The 21,801-nt window shown below is 42.0% G+C and overlaps 2 protein-coding genes across 6 annotated transcripts in view; one reads left to right on the top strand and one right to left on the bottom strand.

Moving 5' to 3' along the window:
- The window catches only part of LOC137566551 (bifunctional phosphoribosylaminoimidazole carboxylase/phosphoribosylaminoimidazole succinocarboxamide synthetase-like), a 42,894-nt gene extending 33,165 nt beyond the window's left edge, over positions 1-9,729 (bottom strand). The window contains exons 1-2 of the mRNA XM_068278602.1: positions 9,560-9,729; positions 4,422-4,490 (exon numbers count right to left, since the gene is read on the bottom strand). Of these exons, the coding sequence (XP_068134703.1) occupies positions 4,422-4,455 (34 nt within the window). The 5' untranslated portion in view covers positions 4,456-4,490; positions 9,560-9,729. The remainder of the gene's footprint in view (positions 1-4,421; positions 4,491-9,559) is intronic.
- Positions 9,730-9,751: 22 nt separating this feature from the next.
- Positions 9,752-21,801, top strand: part of AASDH (aminoadipate-semialdehyde dehydrogenase) — a 161,200-nt gene continuing 149,150 nt past the window's right edge. For 2 of the 5 annotated variants that reach the window (XR_011030970.1, XM_068278597.1), the window contains exons 1-3: positions 9,753-9,972; positions 11,525-11,625; positions 11,798-12,043. Coding sequence is in view for 4 of the 5 variants with exons in the window: in XM_068278597.1 (XP_068134698.1) it covers positions 11,600-11,625; positions 11,798-12,043 (272 nt within the window). In the remaining variant the exon portion in view is untranslated. Of the gene's footprint in view, positions 9,973-11,508; positions 11,626-11,797; positions 12,044-21,801 lie in introns of all 5 variants that reach the window. The other 3 variants (XM_068278601.1, XM_068278598.1, XM_068278600.1) reach the window with 3 other exon arrangements.

Genomic DNA, 21,801 nt, shown 5'->3' with positions numbered 1-21,801 from the left:
GGAAATACATATAAACCCCAAATATCGGAGAACCGGAGGGGTAGTAAAGTGCTAATAGTAATGCGGACACACCACTACAGGTGTGAACAAAAATATATATAGGGGTGCACAATATAAACTGTATTCTCATGCATCAATAAATAACAATGTGCAAAATACAAGAAAATATATATAAATACAACACACAAAAAATTCATAGTGTAAAGTGACAGCAAGATAGTGCAGGAGTGTAACAAACAATCATAGAAAATAGTCAAGGTATCTCCACGGGTCCCCACCGCTGCTATCGCGATTCGCCACTGTACTGTGGCTTTCTCAAAGCTCTTTCTCTTTGAGAAAGCCACAGTACAGTGGTGAATCGCGATAGCAGCGGTGGGGACCCGTGGAGATACTTTTTTACCGGTAGGACTCCTTTCACTACTTTGGTGTATGTTTCATACCTACTATCTTTAGACTGCACTTTCTGTTCGCATTGCACAGTGCTCATTCAGTCTCTATACTGGACTCTGTACATCTTGCACTTTGTTTGACTATTTTCGATGATTGTTTGTTACACTCCTGCACTATCTTGCTGTCACTTTACACTATGAATTTTTTGTGTGTTGTATTTATATACAGTGGGTTGCAGAAGTATTCCGCCCCCTTGAAGTTTTCCACATTTTGTCACATTACTGCCACAAACATGCATCAATTTTATTGGAATTCCACGTGAAAGACCAATACAAAGTGGTGTACATGTGAGAAGTGGATCGAAAATCATACATTATTCCAAACATTTTTTACAAATAAATAACTGCAAAGTGGGGTGTGCATAATTATTCAGCCCCCTGAGTCAATACTTTGTAGAATCACCTTTTGCTGCAATTACAGCTGCCAGTCTTTTAGGGGATGTCTCTACCAGCTTTGCACATCTAGAGAGTGAAATCCTTGCCCATTCTTCTGTGCAAAACAGCTCCAGCTCAGTCAGATTAGATGGACAGCGTTTGTGAACAGCAGTTTTCAGATCTTGCCACAGATTCTCGATTGGATTTAGATCTGGACTTTGACTGGGCCATTCTAACACATAGATATGTTTTGTTTTAAACCATTCCATTGTTGCCCTGGCTTTATGTTTAAGGTCATTGTCCTGCTGGAAGGTGAACATCCGCCCTAGTCTCAAGTCTTTTGCAGTCTCCAGGTTTTCTTCCAAGTTTGCCCTGTATTTGGCTCCATCCATCTTTCCATCAACTCTGACCAGCTTCCCTGTCCCTGCTGAAGAGAAGCACCCCCAGAGCATGATGCTGCCACCACCATATTTGACAGTGGGGATGGTGTGTTCAGAGTGATGTACAGTGTTAGTTATCTGCCACACATAGCGTTTTGCATTTTGGCCAAAAAGTTCCATTTTGGTCTAATCTGACTAGAGCACCTTCTTCCACATGATTGCTGTGTCCCTCACATGGCTTGTGGCAAACTGCAAACGGGACTTCTTATGCTTTCTGTTAACAATGCCTTTCTTCTCGCCACTCTTCCATAAAGGCCAACTTTGTACAGTGCATGACTAATAGTTGTCCTATGGACAGAGTCTCCCACCTGAGCTGTAGATCTCTGCAGCTTGTCCAGAGTCACCATGGGCCTCTTGACTGCATTTCTGATCAGCGCTCTCCTTGTTCGGCCTGTGAGTTTAGGTGGATGGCCTTGTCTTGGTAGGTTTACAGTTGTGCCATACTCCTTCCATTTCTGAATGATCGCTTGAACATTGCTCCGTGGGATGTTCACGGCTTTGGAAATCTTTTTGTAGCCTAAGCCTGCTTTAAATTTCTCAATAACTTGATCCCTGACCTGTCTTGTGTGTTCTTTGGACTTCACGGGGGTTGTTGCTCCCAATATTCTCTTAGACAACCTCTGAGGCCCTCACAGAGCAGCTGTATTTGTACTGACATTAGATTGCACACAGGTGCACTCTATTTAGTCATTAGCACTCATCAGGCAATGTCTATAGGCAACTGACTGCACTCAGATCAAAGGGGGCCGAATAATTATGCACACACCACTTTGCAGTTATTTATTTGTAAAAAATGTTTGGAATCATGTATCAGCGCTGCGTAATATGTTGGCGCTTTATAAAAACAATAAATAAATAAAATGTATGATTTTCGTTCCACTTCTCACATGTACACCACTTTGTATTGGTCTTTCATGTGGAATTACAATAAAATTGATTCATGTTTGTGGCAGTAATATGACAAAATGTGGAAAACTTCAAGAGGGCCGAATAAGTTTGCAACCCACTGTATATTTTCTTGTATTTTTCACGTTTTTATTTATTGATGCATATTGCACATTCATTGTTGTACATTGCTTCTGCATGAGAATACAGTTTATATTGTGAACCCCTATATATATTTTTGTTCACACCTTTAAGGGTGTGTCCGCATCACTATTAGCACTTTACTACCCCTCCGGTTCTCCGATATTTGGGCTTTATATGTATTTCCCCACCTGGTTTTAACTGTTTTTAGTTGTTTGTGTAAATTTCAATAAAGGATGTTTTTTTGTATTACCATTATTGTGCTGATTTGGTGCGATTTTTTGAGGTCATAGCTGTTTCTTTTTGATTTGACATCTGGGTGCTCAAAAGATGGCAATCCTGATGCAGCACCTGCCTACCCCTCCCGAATCACACAAATCACATCAACCTTCCTTAACCACCCAATCTTATGGGCCAGCAAAGGGATGGTGGCATTATGCTACTCAGGACAGACAAGACACAGAACATTTATATTGCACTTTTCTCCTGGCGGTCTCAAAGCACCAGAGCTGCAGCTACTAGGACAAGCTCTATAGGCAGTAGGAAAGTTAGGGAGTTTTTGCCCAAGGTCTCCTACTGGATAGGTGCTGGCTTACTGTGTCAGAAGCAGAGCAATTACCAGTACACTATCAAGGATGGATGGCTGCCACTTCATCCAGGTCAGCACAGACTACTGGGGGGCCATACCACTGTGACAGCAATGGAAGTGATCAATATGTCTGCTGCAATTTTGTGTAATATCTACTCAGGCAAGTTGGTAGACCAGGTAAATGATTGATTTCAGAAAGATATTGATTATTCACCTCACCTACCACAGACTGAACAGTGTATGCCTAGCAAATATCATTAATTACAATAATTGGCTCGTTTTAGAATATTTGTCTAAACATGGTCCTACTGGGCAAGTTTGTCATACAGCACATAGCAGCACGGTGGCGTAGTGGTCAGCGCTCTCGCCTTGTAGTGCTGGATTCCTAATCCGAATCCCGGCCAGAGCAACATCTGCAAGGAGTTTGTATATTCTCCCCATGTATGTGTGGGTTTTATCTGGGCACTGCGGTTTCCTCCCACATCCCAAAAACATACAGATATATTACTTGGCTTTACCCTATATTGGCCCTAGATACATTCATTCACTACACAACACATAAACAGACATATGACTATGGTAGGGATTAGATTGTGAGACAATATACTCTGTACAGCGCTGCGGAAGAAGTCAACTTCATATAATACTAAATAATAATAATAGAAGTCAAAGAATCCTCAGCCATGAAGGTCCATGCACATTTCTCTTTCAGCCGCAAGATGGCAGCAGAGCAGCAGCCTTAGTTTTAGTCACAGCTGCTGCTGGTATTGCTGCTGAAATGAGAAATATAATTCACCCTTTGGGCTTGTGTATTTTTTGTCCGCTTTCTGAAACGTGATCTTTGTGAGTTGCAAGAGCATCTCCCCAAAATTGTTTGTAGCATTCCCACCAATGCTTTGCATTGTAGTGCAATTTTTATAAAGAAACTTTCACTCACGTTTGTGTGCACTAACCACCTGCGTTTGATGCTCTTATGCGTTTTTACATTATATGCGAGTGGTACCATATACAGACATGCTGTATCACTCCAGGGTCCACTGCCACTCTGGAGGCAAGGAGTTCCATTCTTTGGATGAATGGCAATCTGACCCACTGCAATAGATAACCATGGACATGTGTGAAAGGGCTCATAAGAAAGCATGAGAAGTTTCTGCATGTCTGATCACAGTGGTAAAATGCAGGGCAATGGACATTGTGTGAACTGCACCTCACAGCACACAGGTGTAATGATAACTGCTTACTGAACAGGGGAAGCGGATGCAAATGTGCCATATTTTCTCCACCGTTTCATGGGAATGACCCCATGGATATGTATGGATGAAAAACTGATCTGTGAAACATCTTAACCGATTCAATAAACTTTTCTCTACAGTTTCCTCATAAAGGGGTTTTCTCGTCTTTTCTATAAAAACATTTTTTGGTACTCAGCAAATGGAAAAAAGGGGATGACATGGAAAGGGAGGCAAAACAAAAGAACAGAGCACTAAAAAGCAACCTTTACCCGCAGGGCACCATCTGCAGCAGTCAGAGAAGTAAACTCACCATTATTAAAAGCTTCTTCCTTTATAGCCTGCATGCTTATTCCAAGGCAGTCAGTGTTATGGAAGTGTTCTGAAGTAAGAAAATAACCAAAAATTAGCAACAGCCAATTAGCATTTCCTAAACATTCATCCATCTATTTACAGCGTACCTGAACTGACACGTGACGTAATTAGATAAAACAATAATATAGTAAATGTATAGTACCAAGCCTAGTTAGAACTTACCTGTGCTCACAATTTACTTTTTTCCATTGCGAGGGTTACAAAACTCTGTGTGCAAAAAAATCCTTATAGCAAGAGAGTACTGAAAAACATAAAACCTTTTTTATATCTTTTTGTTGGGAGCTGAATGAATCAGATTAAAACCTCCCTAGCGGTATAGACAGATATATCCGTCCATAAAAACATGCTGTGAACAGTATAAACGTGCATACACATCAATGCTCTCCTGCACTGTATACTAGACCCTTGCTTGACATATTTTGGCAAGTTACAGGAAAAAAAAAGTTTTAAAAATAAATTTGATCACTTTTTGCACAGAAATCCTGGGGAAATAGAACGCTAGCAAGGTTTTTAATGGATGTTGCAGGAAAGGATGAGGACTCGAACCTTCAGCGACAGTTTAAGGGCTGAGTGCTGTATAGATGCCCTCACTGCTATAGCTGATTGTTGTGAACTGTTTCTATGCCGAAGGGAGGAGGGACAATGGCACGGCACATGATAGAGCTGCCTCTGGCTGGATAGGTAAGGAGAACACTCACTTATTTCTGAGGCAGCCACAAGCATACTATAGCAGGTGCACGCGCCCTTACATTACACGGATATGGCTGCTGTACACACAGAGTTCCCCAACCCTGTCCTTAAGGCCCACCGACAGTACAGGTTTTGCAGAAAACTACAAACATGTACAGGTGAGGTAATTAGTGTCTCAGCAGAGCTGATTAACTACCTCTGTGGATTTCCACAAAACATGTACTGTTAACATGCGCTGTTAGTGGGCCCTGAGGACAGGTTTGGGGAACACTGCTTATACACCATACAGGGTCAAGCCCCAGAGGTTAACCACTTGCAATGAAAATAAGAATATGAGAAACCAGAAAATGTCTATAGACTTTAAATCACTGCTACTACACATACATTTAATTGGTTTGCTCTAAGATGGACATGTCTTGGGAGAAAAAACATCAAAGACGGGGTATGAAAATTAACAACAAAGAAAAAAGATCAAAGGAAAGTCAAAGGACAACTAAAGTGATAAGAATATGAAGGCTGCCATATTTATTTCCGTTTATGCAATACCAGTTGCCTGGGAGCCTTGTTGGTCTATTTGGCTGCAGTAGTGTTTGAATAACACCAGAACAAGAATGCAGCTAATCTTGTCAGATCTGATAATAATGTCAGAAACACCTGATCTGCTGCATGCTTGTTCAGGGTCTATGGCTGAAAGCATTAAAGAAAACCTGTAACTAAAAAAAAGTTTCCCTGGGGGTACTCACCTTGGGTGGGGGGAAGCCTTCGGATCCTATCAAGGCTTCCCCCGTCCTCCTGTGTCCCACGGCGGTCTCGCTGTGCCCCTCCAAACTGCGGGGATGTAAATATTTACCTTCCCGGCTCCAGCGCAGGCGCAGTATCGGCTCTCCGCTCGGAGATAGTCGTAAATAGCCGATCGCTGTCGGCCCGCTCTACTCCGCAGGCGCAAGTCTCCTGTGCCTGCATAGTAGAGAGGACCCGACAGAGATTGACTATTTCTGTCTATTTCCGTGCTGAGAGCCGCAACAGCGCCACCCACTGGTGCCAGGGGAGGTAAATATATCAAGCCTTGTCAGGCTTGTCGAGCGAGGATTGCGGGACGCTTTGCGGGAGCCAGCGCTGGATTGCCTGCAGCAATCATTATAATGTGCATTTTTCCATGTGCAGGGGGGGAAAAAAAAACACATACTGGCTTTGTTGCTTTTTTTTTGCACCCTGTGTGCAATTCCTATTGCCCATAGTCAGTTGACATGTGCAGAAAATGCAGAGAATTGTCCACGGAAAACCGTGGCCATTTTCCGCAGACTCAAGTGTGATCCCTGAGGTGTCAGAGATCCTCAATATAGTCATTTTCTGAGTAAAATCCTCTGGAACACACACAATGGATAGATCTCCTTTAGAGCATAACGGACCACTGCACTTTTCTATTCACTCGCAGGCATCCTAACAGTAGTGAATTAAAGGACAACTAAAGCAAGAGGTATATGGAGGCTGCCATATTTCTTTCCTTTTAAGCAATAACAGTTGCCTGGCTATCCTGCTTACTCTCTGCCTCTAATACATTTAGCCATAGATCCTGAACAAGCATGCAGCAGATCATGTGTTTCTGACATTATTGGCAGATCTGACAAGGATTAGGTGCATACTTGTTTCTGGTGTTATTTAGATTACTGCAGCCAAATAGACCAGCAGGGCTGCCAGGTAACTGGTATTGTTTAAAAGGAAATAAATATGGCAGCCTCCATATCCCTCTTACTGCAGTTGTCCTTTAAAGCTGGAATGCTCCAAACCACAATATTTGTAAGCCAGCTGTGAGAGATTAGCCACTCTCATACCACACAGTTGTGAATGAGAGAACTAGTAAAAGTTCAGGTCTCTCCCAGTCTCAGTTTGGCTTCTTGTGGTGAAATGTTATTTTAGTTGTGTTTTATTTGTAGTGGGTTCAAGAGCTGGGTTAAGGTGGCCATACACCATACAATTTGTACATTTCTTTTCAATTCAAGAATTGTAATCAATTTTTCTGATTGATTTTAACATTTGAAAAATCTGACTAATGTGTCGCACACACTTTTTCCGCAATTATGAAAATAAATTATCGCAAACTCTGAAAAAAGTGCTTGGATCTTTAAATAAAAAATTTGACAATCTACCCCACGCAATTCAGTTTTCATAAAGACTGATCAGACAAAAATCCACCACTCCCAATCGGCTTGAAAAAAAAAACCCAGAAAATGTGATCAGATTTCTCGAAAAAATAAGAAAAAAACATTTAATTCCTCTGTACAACCAATCGTTTTTATCAAACTGTCATAAAAGTGGATCATTTTATTGGGATGCTTGCATATGACAATGACGCGATGCATGCGTGTATATGACAATGACGCGATGCATGCGTGTACATGAGAATAAAGCAAAGCATGTGTGTATATGAGAATGAAGCGATGCATGCGTGTATATGAGAATGAAGCGATGCATGCGTGTATATGAGAATGAAGCGATGCATGCGTGTATATGAGAATGATGCGATGCATGCGTGTATATGAGAATGAAGCGATGCATGCGTGTATATGAGAATGAAGCGATGCATGCGTGTATATGAGAATGAAGCGATGCATGCGTGTATATGAGAATGAAGCGATGCATGCGTGTATATGAGAATGAAGCGATGCATGCGTGTATATGAGAATGAAGCGATGCATGCGTGTATATGAGAATGAAGCGATGCATGTGTGTATATGAGAATGAAGCGATGCATGCGTGTATATGAGAATGAAGCGATGCATGCGTGTATATGAGAATGAAGCGATGCATGCGTGTATATGAGAATGAAGCGATGCATGCGTGTATATGAGAATGAAGCGATGCATGCGTGTATATGAGAATGAAGCGATGCATGCGTGTATATGAGAATGAAGCGATGCTTGCTTGTATATGACAATAAATTGATGCATGCGTGTATATGAGAATGAAGCGATGCATGCGTGTATATGAGAATTAAGTGATGCATGCGTGTATATGAGAATGAAGTGATGCATGCGTGTATATGAGAATTAAGTGATGCATGCGTGTATATGAGAATTAAGTGATGCATGCGTGTATATGAGAATGAAGTGATGCATGCGTGTATATGAGAATTAAGTGATGCATGCGTGTTGCATGCGTGTATATGAGAATTAAGTGATGCATGCGTGTATATGAGAATTAAGTGATGCATACGTGTATATGAGAATGAAGTGATGCATGCGTGTATATGAGAATTAAGTGATGCATGCGTGTATATGAGAATGAAGCGATGCTTGCGTGTATATGAGAATGAAGTGATGCTTACGTGTACATGACAATAAAGCGATGTTTATGTGTAAACGACAATAAAGCGATGTTTGTGTGTACACGACAATAAAGCGATGTTTGTGTGTACACGACAATAAAGCGATGTTTGTGTGTACACGACAATAAAGCGATGTTTGTGTGTACACGACAATAAAGCGATGTTTGTGTGTACACGACAATAAAGCGATGTTTGTGTGTACACGACAATAAAGCGATGTTTGTGTGTACACGACAATAAAGCGATGTTTGTGTGTACACGACAATAAAGCGATGTTTGTGTGTACACGACAATAAAGCGATGTTTGTGTGTAAAAGACAATAAAGCGATGTTTGTGTGTACACGACAATAAAGCGATGTTTGTGTGTACACGACAATAAAGCGATGTTTGTGTGTACACGACAATAAAGCGATGTTTGTGTGTACACGACAATAAAGCGATGTTTGTGTGTACACGACAATAAAGCGATGTTTGTGTGTACACGACAATAAAGCGATGTTTGTGTGTACACGACAATAAAGCGATGTTTGTGTGTACACGACAATAAAGCGATGCTTGCATGTACATGAAAATGAAGGGATGCTTGCATGTACATGAAAATGAAGGGATGCTTGTGTGTACATGAAAATGAAGGGATGCTTGGGTGTACATGAAACTGAAGGGATGCTTGTGTGTACATGAAAATAAAGCGATGCTTGTGTGTACATACATGAAAATGAAGGGATGCTTGTGCGTACATGAAAATAAAAGGGATGTTTGTGTGTACATGACAATAAAGGGATGCTTGTGTGTACATGACAATAAAGGGATGCTTGTGTGTACATGAAAATGAAGGGATGCTTGTGTGTACATGACAATAAAGGGATGCTTGTGTGTACATGAAAATGAAGGGATGTTTGTGTGTACATGACAATAAAGGGATGCCTGTGTGTATAGGTGAAAGAAGCAATGTTGAGTGTATATCACAATGAAGTGATGATTGTGTGTATGTGAGAATGAGGCAATGTTGTGTGTATAAGAGACTACACAGCACAGTAGTTAAGTGCTCCTCTAAACTAACCTCTCTCATCAGACAGTGCAGCACTCCAGACTCAGCAAGCTTCCGCTACATTCATGACGTCATCCGCTTGCGGCAGCGCACACTTGGATCGGCAACCAATCTATCGCCTTCCGCGGATAGTACAAAAGCGAACTCTTCTCAAGAAAGACAGACCATATCCGGTTTTATTGTTTTGCGTTCCAAAGACAGGAAGTAAACATATGCGCATGCGCGTAGTAAGGGATGAGGGTCGGGAGCTGAGTGGTTTGCCAGTTCTGTGGCTGAGTGGTAATGGTACATGAGAGTAACTTCTTGCATTTCTTAAGTGCGGACCTCAGAGCATCGCACTCCGCAGTATGACATGTGTCATGGCCAATACTACAATGCAGGAAGATGTCGCAACTGTGAGAAGATAACTTTCTGCTAAGGAGCAGGTAATAGAAAAGCTAATTTGTATTAAGGGTTCAATAAGCCAAACTCCAGACAAAGGCACTTTCTGCAATTCAGACTGTCATTGCTATAGGCTACAGTGTTCTTAGAGAGAATGGGCCTGTGCTTAGACCTCTTGTAGATGATGCATTGGAAGGAATAACAGCAGCTCATCCATAGAGTTTGAAAGGACATATTATTATTATTATTTAGTATTTATATAGCCCCAACATCTTCCGCATCACTGTTCAGAGTATATTGTCACTAACTGCCCCTCAGAGGGGCTCACAATCTAATCCTCACCATGTTCGTATTTCTATGCATGGCTTGAGTTGTGTATGTGGAGAAAACTGGAGTGCCCAGAGAAACCCACACAGACACGGGGAGAACATACAAACCCCTTGCAAATAGTACACTGGTTTGTGATTCAAACCGTGGACCCAGCACTACAAAGCGAGGGTGCTAGCCACTGTACCTTGTACATTTGAAATCGGCGCCGGTAGACTTGGGCGCAGGATACAGCGATATATGGCTGATCCTGCTTCTGCACAAGTCCGGGCCGTTTTAATTACTATTCCCCCTCCAGGCCGCCATGGATAGTGGGGGAATGAAATAATTTGGCTTCCAGCAATTGCTGGAGGCCGAATTATTGTGTTTTTTAGGCAACTTCGGCTCCGACTTCTGACGGAGCCGACGTTACTCACTGAGCGCCGCTATAGACTGATTCTCAATACAGTGTATGGCGGCGCTGGCTGCGCCCAAATCTAGCAGTGCTGAAAACACTGCTCCGACTGTACCACCATGCTGCCATATACTTGCACACATTTGATAAAGGATTCTGCTGAAAAGGGCGTAGCAATAGCTGCTAGTTGAATATCTGTAAATTTACCAATATTCTACTACTTCAGTCATATAATAAAACATCAGTAATATTTACTGATATTTTACTATACCCTACCCTCTCCCAACTCTCACACAGAACTCCCTCCCCCGCCCCCCTAGGGGTGCTCCTTACCTTAACACCCCCCCTTCTTACACTATCACTTCCTGCCAGTATCCTGTTGAAAACGGCACTATTTGTAGCTGTAGTCTGCATAGCAGGTGCATTTTTCAACAGTATGTGTCCTGTGCCCTTTTTAACTGCTTTAATGTATTTACCTTCTGGTCATGTGATCTAAATTTCAAGATCGTGCATATTTCTGGAATGCATATCAGTGTGCAATAGCAAGGACTTTAGAAAGTGCATACACTATCAGAGAACACTTCTGACACTGCACGAATGCATGTTTTTCAGAGCACAATGCGAAGCAACATGTTTTACTGCAAATTGCATGGAATATGCAGTGTTCAGGCCCTCAGCTGCAGAAGCATTTTACAAAAAAAAGTAACATTTTAACACAGTGATTGTTTTTGATCTGTGTATAAACATGGACATTTGGGCTCAGTGTAGGAAAAGCAGGTAATTAGTTTCAAAAGTTGGGAGTTGATGTATGTATGTATATACAATACATTAATAATACAATACAATAACATTTGTAAAGCGCTTTTCTCCCATAGGACTCAAAGCGCACAGTTGTGTCTCAGATTAATACAGGGTTGCAGGCTGGGTTGTGTTACAGAGGAGATAGTCAGATGTTCATGAATGCCAGACTGAAGAGGTAGGTTTCCAGTTTAGACTTAAATGCTTGTTTTATGTATGTATGTATATATATATATATATATATATATATATATATATATATATATATATATATATATATATATATATATATATATATATATATATATATATATTTCTTGCACATTTTGAAGTTCTTTTTTGTTTTTTAGTTCTGCCAATCAAATGGATGATACACTGCATAGAATGGTTATAAATGCTGCTACTGTCCATAAAAACAGAAAAGCAGTGTGTTTTCAACCGTACGATGGGCCTCCCATATTCCACACATATGAGCTTATGATGCTGCATGCTGAAGAACTTGCACACTTCTTGACATCACAGTTTAATGGTTTGCAAAAATGTGTGGTTGGTCTCTATTGCCAGCCCGGGATCCACTTGCCATCATGGATAATAGGGTAAGTTTCTTTTTGTTGACACGTCACCTGGTAAAAGTACACTATGTAGCACACAGAAACAATTCAATGTACAATATTCCTCTCACCTTGGCCACTAATGCTACAATTTGCTGAACGATTGTTTACAAACAAATATTCGTATGAACGTTCGGAACGTTCAATAAATCAGCCCACGCACCCTTGTCCTGACTGTTCTGACTTGTTTCCTCAACAATTTACATTGTCTGGGTCAGGGCCGGATTTACCATGAGGCACTTTAGGCACATGCCTACAGGCCCCTGATGATGGAAAAGTGCCTCCCACCCTCATTCCCTATGCAGAATCCTGATGAGAGTCTAAATGAGAGGTTGCTCACCCTGCTTTCGGTATTCCATTGATGAGATCTCCCTTCTGTCAGAGGCACCTCCAGCTACTTAAAGGGAACCTAAACTGAGAGGGATATGGAGGTTTCCTTTTAAACAATACCTGTTGCCTGGCAGTCCTGCTGATCTTTGGCTGCAGTAGTGACAATCACACACCTGAAACAAGCATGCAGCTAATCCAGTCTGACTTCAGTCAGAGCATCTGATCTGCATGCTTGTTCAGAGGCTGTGGCTGAAAGTATTAGAGATACAGGATCAGCAGGAGAGTCAGGCAACTGGTATTATTTTAAAAGGAAAAATCCATATCCTTCTCAGTTTAGGTTCTCTTTAATACTGATGTTCCTCTAGCAACCTAATACTAAGGAGCACCTCTAGCTACTTCATATTGAGGGTAATTCTGGCTAGTGGCTACCTAATACTAAGGGGCACCTGTAGCTACCTGTGAATGGGTAAAGGAGAACTGACAGCCTGGCCTATAGGCTCCTGTGAGGTAAATCCAGTCCTTGTCTTGGTCCCTGGGTAATTTAGGAACTGTTCTGTATTATCGCTTTGGAGGTACCAGCCCCATTTGCACAGTTAGGAAGCCTCGAGTTTCAGAGGTAAAAGTTATGAGAATGACAGATGCAGTGAATGATTCCCAATGGTGGCTGATGAAAATGAGTATAAAGGGTATAACGTATAAACCCTTCCAAATGTCGTCGCCTACATTGGAATCTATACCTTGGGCTGCAGTTCGGGGCTGAGTTCTGTAGAGACACGCCTGTAGTCTAGCAATGTGCTCTGTTACTATCAAGGGGCAGAGGGAAGATGTGTAAAGCATGACGGAGTGGGAGGGGTATAAGGAACAATAGAGTTGTCCTGAGCTTGTATGAAATGATCTGGCAGGCCTATATCTCTCACCGACCCATCAGGGAGGGTCGGGGGTGCTGTATACACACTAGATTCGTGATATAGGCAGCCCTGAATGACCGCCTAATAGGGCACTGTGATGGTGGTGGTATGTGTTAGTAAACACTTGCTTTAACACAGTTGTACAGAGGCACCAGTAGTGTAAAAAAAAAAAAAAAAGCTAAAACATTTAAAATGGAGGCAGGGGTGGACTTACCCCCTTGAGGTAGACACAAGATGCTGTTCTTTTCAACAAAAACAATTTATTTACATACTCCAGACAAGTGCAACGTTTTTCGCGGGCATATCCCACTTCATCAGGCTATAACAAGGAGCACACAACTCATGCAGGTCTAGCAGCAAGCTTAGCGCCTCTACTTGAGCTTGCTACTAGACCTGCATGAGTTGTGTGCTCCTTGTTATAGCCTGATGAAGTCAGTTATGCCCTCAACGCGTTGCACTTGTCTGGAGTATGCAAATAAATTGTTTTTGTTGAAAAAAAATCAACAGCATCTTGTGTTTACCTCAACGAAGTAAGTCCACCACTGCCTCTTTCATTTTAAATGTGTTTTTTTTTTTTTTTTTTTAACACTCTACTGGCGCCTCTGTACAACTGTACATTAATCGTATCCACCCCTGGTGGAAGGGATTTGGCCCCTTTCTACCGATCTACAGAGAGCGACTTCTTATTCCTGAGTAGGGACAGGTCTAATACTTCCCACCTCCCTATGTAGTGGTTGCCTGGATGGTGACCCAAACTTGTGAGCTTAACAATATACTTACCCTCTCACACCCACATTTCCAGTACATACTACACTATATACTGGGCTCTCGGTGTCTCCTTTTATATCACTTGACTTAACACAGTTCATTTAAGCCCAAATACAGCCAATGCGTTTAGTTTATTGTCATTTGTTTTTTAAAACATCATGCAATTAAACACTGTACAAAAACAAAAATTGTGATTTGAAACACAATAGCGTAAAGTAGCACCTCTTGGTAAAAACATATTTACTTCAACCCCTGTACAATTCTTAAAATAGCATTGCCCCTGACAGGAGTTTCTTTCTTGTTATAAATGTAAATTATAAACTTCAATACATAACAAATACAAGCTATGATACAGAGAGAGAAGGAAGATCCCGTCCTAATAAGGTTGCAGTTTTATCTGATCAGATAATGATTTGAGAGGGATCTGTCTGTTGGCCACATGGACCAGTGTACAGCCACCTTTTAAATTCTTTGCTACTGTATTTAACCACTTCCATACAATGCTAGTTTAAATCTAGGCCCTGTTTTTGTTCATCTGTACCGGGGCTGGGCATAGATTTCAACTTCCACGATTGTGCACACGCCATTCCAGTAATTTGCGCCTATACTGCGTCCCGCTCGCCCTGCTGTCACACTGACAGCAGAGCTCTGTATCACGGTCAGGAGCTAATTTTATTGGCTCTTGACCCCACGATCACTGTAAACCAATCACACTGATCACATCTGGTTTCCTAGGAAAAAAAAGGTCTCTGGTCCTTAAAGAGAAACAGTGACTAAGAATTGAACTTCATCCCAATCAGTAACTGATATCCCCTTTTACATGAGAAATCTATTCCTTTTCACAAACTGATCATCAGGGGGCTCTGTATGGCTGATATTGTGGTGAAACTCCTCCCACAGGAAACATGCGAGGACCATGGTCCTGGCAGTTTCCTTTCTGTGAACCTTGTTGCATTGTGGGAAATAGCTGTTTACAGCTGTTACCAACTGCCAAAAAAGCAAGCAGCAGCTACATCACCTGCCAGCAGTAAAAAATTTCACCATGTGATAAATGTCCGAATCTAAATCAGGGATTTAAAATATTTCACAATGGACAAACACTGACTAAATCATTTATACATAATTATTGTAAACATTTTTTATTACATTATTTTTTCCATTAACCCTCCAGGACAGGTATACATCGAGATCTGGCCCCTCCCAGGAAACAGGAAACATCCACAAGCCTCTCTATAAGTAAAAAGATTTGTCAGGTATCCGGCAGTATGGATGTTTCCTGTCCAGGGTCAGGTCTCTCTATACCTGCGCTTCAGTCCTGGAGAGCTTGGGGGGCTAAGGGCTGTTGGTGCGGCGGAGGCATGTCCAGGAGCATTAGGTTTGTTATCCTGTGTTGTCCGCTTACCTCTCCATATTGCCTTTGTGGATGGTCTGAAAGGAGAGAGGGCTGCTGCAGCTTCTTACTGGCAGGTGCCGCCGGCTGGAATGGTGACTGAACGCTATGCGGAAAGAGGAGGCTGAGTGGGGCATAGCGTGCCATAATCCAAGAGGGCGTCTGGAGTACTTCCGGTTCCGGTGTCGTCACTTCCGCCCGCCGGATAGAAGAGTGGGCAGCGTCCCCAGCGTCTCTGCACTCGTGCAGCACGCAAAATGGAGACACAGTCGGCGTCTGCTCTGAGCGTGGGCCAGCAGGCTGCTCAGGAGGAATCCAAGACGCAGGAGCCAAAGCCGGATACTAAGGTATCATTAATGCACATACAAACAGCTGTTTATGTGGAGGCTTCTGTGGTGGCTCTTTGTTAGTACTGTGTTTTTTTGGGGGATTTTGCTGGTGACATAGCTTTCGGTGGGAAGTTGCTCACATGGTGGTGTGTTTTGAAAATAGGCTAAGGCTGTTTTCAATAGTGGTACTTTATCTGTTTTTCAGACTGCAGCTTCATCTTCAGCTTCAACTGTTACCACTGCTACTGAAGCATCAGAACCTGTTAGGCCTATAAAAACGCTGTCCTTCTTGTAATGTGAAGCTGCCAGTGCCTTGGAATAAGCTATTATGTCAGCAATGTTCTACTAGAGTTTTGAATGAAGAATCTGCTGTGGCTTATAAAGATTTTTTGAAAATGGTCCGCAAAGAAATGTCAGAATCTATGAAGGTCTTTAGAGAGTCCATGTCTGCTCAAGCTGTTATTAATTAACCACCTGTACAAATACCGACTAGTTCTGGAACTGTACCTTCTGCTGCTCCTGCTGCACAGCCGGTTATACAGCAACCTGTGGTCATTGCTCAGTCTCCTATTGTTATAGATACAAGCCCGCAACAAATTCCAACTGGTTATCCTATAGATAAAACAGCTATACCTACGGGGAAATCTACTGATGTCTCTATAGGAGAAACATTACCTTCTGAGACAGGGCATAAGAAAGCAACTGCAAAAACGGATCGTCCTGTTTTGTCAGATTCTGAACCAGAAGAATACTCAGATGAGATTTCTGAGTGTGATTCTGAGGAAGAATTATCAGAGAAAGATCAGGATAAACCGTCTAAATTCAAGTTCTCTGCCAGTGAGACAGATGAGTTATTAAAGGCAATTTATGATTCTTTAGGGTTAAAAGATGAAACGCCTTCTTCAGTATCTACACATGATGCATTGTATGCAGGAATGGAGGGGGAGAAACCAATGGTTTTCCCTGTACATTCATCAACTAAGCAATTAATTGATAGCCAGTGGAGAAACCCAGATAGGAAAGTGTTTTTGTGTAGGGGGTTTAAAAGAAGATTCCCTTTTGCAGAGGAAGACTGTAAGCTGTGGGACAAATGTCCTAAGCTGGATGCGGCCTTTTCACAGGTACAAAAGGAAAATGAGTTATCCTTTGAGGATTTAGGTTTCCTTAAAGACCAATCAGATAAAAAAGCAGAGTTTGCTCTAAAAAAGACTTGGTCTGCTATATGGGCAAATTTCCGTCCAGCGGCTGCAACTACGTGTGTGAGACGCACCTTAGATCTGTGGATGCATCAGGTAATGCGTCACATTAAGATGGGATCCAGTAAAGAAATAATCTTAAATTCCTTTACCGTGATGTTCAAAGCCATACATTTTATTATTGACGCTGCAACAGAGTCCATTCGCCTTACAGCAAGGGCTGCAGCTTTGTCTAATGTAGCCAGGAGAAATATCTGGATCAAGACCTGGGAGGGTAGTAATATATCTAAAAACAAGTTATGTACTATTCCTTTTTCTGGTGATCTGTTGTTCGGTCCACAATTGGATGAAATATTGGAACGAACATCAGACAGAAACAAGGGGTTCCCCAAAAAGAGACCATTTAGACAGGGGAAGAAATTTTTTCGTAAGAACCGTCAAGAAAATAAAGCCAAACCCCAAAATAGACGTAAGCCCTGGTCTTTTTCACGCGAGCAAAACAGACCAAACGCATTGTTTGGCGGTTCAGACCCCGCCGCTAAGAGACAGCAGTGACAGCGAACAAGCTGTGGGGGGAAGGTTGGGCGCTTTTTTCCCACAGTGGCAAAAATTTGCAACCAGTCCATTTATCCTCAATCTGGTCAAACTGGGGTATCACGTAGTATTTCATCAAAAACCCCCAGTAAAATTCGAAGTGACTAAACATTTAAGGTCAGTCGAGGAACAGGCAGCCATGTCTTGCATTCTGCAAGACATGTTAACAAGGAAGGTAGTCACTTTGGTGCCAATCCTGGAGCAAAAGAGAGGATTTTATTCAAAAATCTTCCTGGTGAAAAAACCGTCAGGAAAGTATCGACTAATTTTAAATCTCAAACCACTGAACCCCTTTATAAAACATCAGAAGTTCAGAATGGAATCGATTTATTCTCTCAGAACATTGCTAACAGCCAATTGTTTCATGCTCAGCATCGACTTGAAGGACGCCTATTGGCATGTCCCAATAGAAGCGAAATCTCAAAGATTTCTCCGGTTTGCGGTGAAAGAGGGTACAATGATAACCCATTATCAGTTCCGCTGCCTCCCCTTTGGCATAAAGTCCGCTCCAAGAATTTTCACCAAGGTGATTGCCGAGCTAGTGTCCCACTTACACAAGAAGGGAATAATGATTATTCCTTACTTGGACGACCTATTGATAGTGGCAGATTCAAGACAAACATTATTACTACACAGGGAGATAGTTGTGGAAGAGCTTCAACAAGCGGGATGGATTATAAGTCTGGAGAAATCACAATTAGAGCCCACTCAGAGGATTCTCTTTCTAGGATTTATGATAGATTCAATAGAACAGAAAATGTTCCTACCGGAACAAAAAGTTGCGAAACTCATGCAACAGACGGAAGATTTCAGGAAAAGCAATGTAATTTCGATCCGAAATGCAATGAGGCTGTTGGGTCTGTTAAACTCAGTAGCTCCAGCAGTGCAGTGGGCCATAAAACATGCACGTATACTGCAGTCCTGGGTGTTGAGAAATTGGGACAAGACAATCCAGTCTCTGGACCGATTGATAGAAATTCCAGAGACAGTGAAAGAGAGCTTAGAATGGTGGACGGTTCCCCACTCGTTATCTCAGGGCAGAGCTTGGCAGTTCCCTACACAAGTAATCCTGACCACGGATGCAAGTCTGTCAGGATGGGGGGCCCATGTGCAGGATTTCAAAGTACAGGGTCTTTGGCAGCAGCATATGAGAAGCCAGTCCTCAAATTACAGGGAATTAATGGCGGTCAAGTTAGCCCTTATAGCAACTCAACATTTGATAACGGCAAAGCATGTGCAGCTAAGGACAGACAACTCCACAGTCGTAGCCTACATAAATCGCCAAGGAGGAACGAGATCACACAAACTATTGACACTAGCTTTGGAAATCTTGAACATAGCAGAACAGACTCTGTTGTCACTTACAGCAATTCATCTAAAGGGTTCTATGAATTTACTAGCAGATCTACTCAGTCGCAAACAGCTATCGAATATGGAATGGCAATTGAACAACGATGTATACCAATGGATAACATCCGTTTGGGGAACTCCAGTCATAGATCTGTTCGCCAACAGAGAGAATACCAAATGTCGTCAGTTTTTTTTCCCTGAACGCCAAAGACAATCCGATGGCAGTGGATGCTCTTTCTCAAACATGGGACTTCAGTCTAGCGTTTGCATTCCCACCATTGAACCTTCTACCTCTAGTTTTGAGAAAGATTGCAGCATCCAAGGCGAAAGTAGTTCTGATCGCCCCGAATTGGCTGCGAAGATCATGGTATCCTCTGCTGCTGAAGTTAAAAGTAGCAGATCCATTACCTCTGCCTGTTCAGGACAATTTAGTATTAATTCAGAGGCAGCTGGTCCCAGACATCAAAAAATGGAAGTTAACAGCTTGGTTACTGAGGAGCGGATTCTAAAAAGCTATGGCTTATCAGACAAGGTGATAGACACACTCATTAAGAGTCGGAAGAAGAATACGAGGGCAATATACCTGAAGTATTGGAAGACATATAATTTATGGAAGGAACAATCAGGATTTAAGTCTAATGAGATTGCTACAGTATTAGAGTTTCTCCAGAGTGGAGTAGAGAAGTAGTAGAGAGTAGAGTAGAGAGTACAAATTTCAGCACTTTCTGTTTTTTTGGACAGACAATTGGCCACCCATCCTTTAATTGCTCGTTTTGTGAGATCAATAGAAAGGAATAGGCCAATTGCGGTTAAACCATTTCCGAAGTGGGACTTATCCTTAGTATTGAAGGAATTAACTAGGCCTCCTTTCGATTCCCACAAAGAAATGGACTTGCGTTTGTTAACATTTAAAACTATTTTTTTGGTAGCAATTACCTCTGCAAGAAGAGTTAGTGAATTAGAGGCATTATCCTGTAGGGAACCCTATTGTATTTTTTATAAGGACAGGGTAGTCCTTAGAACTAGTTCAGAGTTTATTCCAAAGGTTGGAGATATTTTTTACAGATCTCAGGAAATTATACTGCCAACTCTCTATCCAATTCCGACAAATGACAAAGAAAAGGAACGACATTTATTAGATGTGAGACAAATACTTAAAGAGACTCCGTAACAAAAATTGCATCCTGTTTTTTATCATCCTACAAGTTCCAAAAGCTATTCTAATGTGTTCTGGCTTACTGCAGCACGTTCTATTATCACCATCTCTGTAATAAATCAACTTATCTCTCTCTTGTCAGACTTGTCAGCCTGTGTCTGGAAGGCTGCCAAGTTCTTCGGTGTTGTGGTTCTGTGATGCATCTCCCGCCTCCAGGCCCCTCTCTGCACACTGCTGTGTGTTATTTAGATTAGTGCAGCTTCTCTCTGCTCTATTATCTTTTACAAGCTGGATAAATCCTCCTCTGAGCTGGCTGGGCTTTCACACACTGAGGAATTACATACAGGCAGAGCTGTCTGTACTCTGCAGGAAGAAACAGCCTGACACTTCAGTGGAAGATAGCTGCAGGGGGAAAGAAACACACAAATGGTCTCTTGAGATTCAAAAGGAAGGGTGTATACAGCCTGCTTGTGTATGAATGTATTTTCTATGTGTGGACATACTGTACATCAACCTACTTCCTGTTTTGGTGGCCATTTTGTTTGTTTATAAACAAACTTTTTAAAACTGTTTTTAACCACTTTTAATGCGGCGAGGAGCGGCGAAATTGTGACAGAGGGTAATAGGATATGTCCCCTAACGCACTGGTATGTTTACTTTTGTGCGCTTTTAACAATACAGATTCTCTTTAAAGATTATTTGGAAAGTGTGGAAGATTTAAGAAAGACTGAAGCATTATTTGTAAATTTCACAGGCAAATTAGTAGGGCAGAAAGCTTCAAAAAGAACGATAGCTAACTGGATTAAGTTATGCATTTTGGAAGCATATAAAATTATGGAGGTTGTACGCCCAAAGAATCTCAAAGCTCACTCTACGAGAGGGACAGCAACAACCTGGGCCTTCAGAGCTGGTGCTTCTCCTCTGGAAATCTGTAAGGCAGCAACGTGGAAGAATCTGGGAACGTTTATGCGGCATTACAGACTAGATCGGATATCTTCATCAGACCAGGACTTTGGAAGGAAAGTCTTACATGCGGTCAGCCCACCCTAAGGTTAGTGTTTTCTTGAGTATCATCTCGATGTATACCTGTCCTGGAGGGTTAATGGAAAAAACTAAACATTAGCTTACCTGGTAATTTTATTTTAGGTAACCCTCCAGGACAGGTGGGGTAACCCACCCATATTGTTCCGTTATGATTAAGATATGTATATATTGTTTATGTATATATATGAATATATCTTGACTTTGTGCAGCACCATGAAAGAGGTGGCAAGTGTTAATAATAGTAATTATGTATATTTGTAATACACTATTGGTTAGGTGTCAGGAGTTGAGACCTGTTGGTAGTTGTTTCTTGGTTATATACTGCCGGATACCTGACAAATCTTTTTACTTATAGAGAGGCTTGTGGATGTTTCCTGTTTCCTGGGAGGGGCCAGATCTCAATGTATACCTGTCCTGGAGGGTTACCTAAAATAAAATTACTAGGTAAGCTAATGTTTAGTTTTCACTGGAGTTCCTCTTTAAAGGGACACTTAAGTCAAACAAAAAAAATGAGTTTTACTCACCTGGGGCTTCCAATAGCCCCCTGCAGCTGTCCGGTGCCCTCGCCGTCTCCCTCTGATCCTCCTGTCCCCGCCGGCAGCCACTTCCTGTTTCGGTGACAGGAGCTGACAGGCTGGGGACACGAGTGATTCTTCGCGTTCCCAGACACATTAGCAC

This window comes from Hyperolius riggenbachi, chromosome 1 (assembly GCF_040937935.1).
Source record: "Hyperolius riggenbachi isolate aHypRig1 chromosome 1, aHypRig1.pri, whole genome shotgun sequence".
Classification (NCBI taxonomy): Eukaryota; Metazoa; Chordata; class Amphibia; order Anura; family Hyperoliidae; genus Hyperolius; species Hyperolius riggenbachi.
This window is presented reverse-complemented; position numbering and strand designations above follow the sequence as displayed.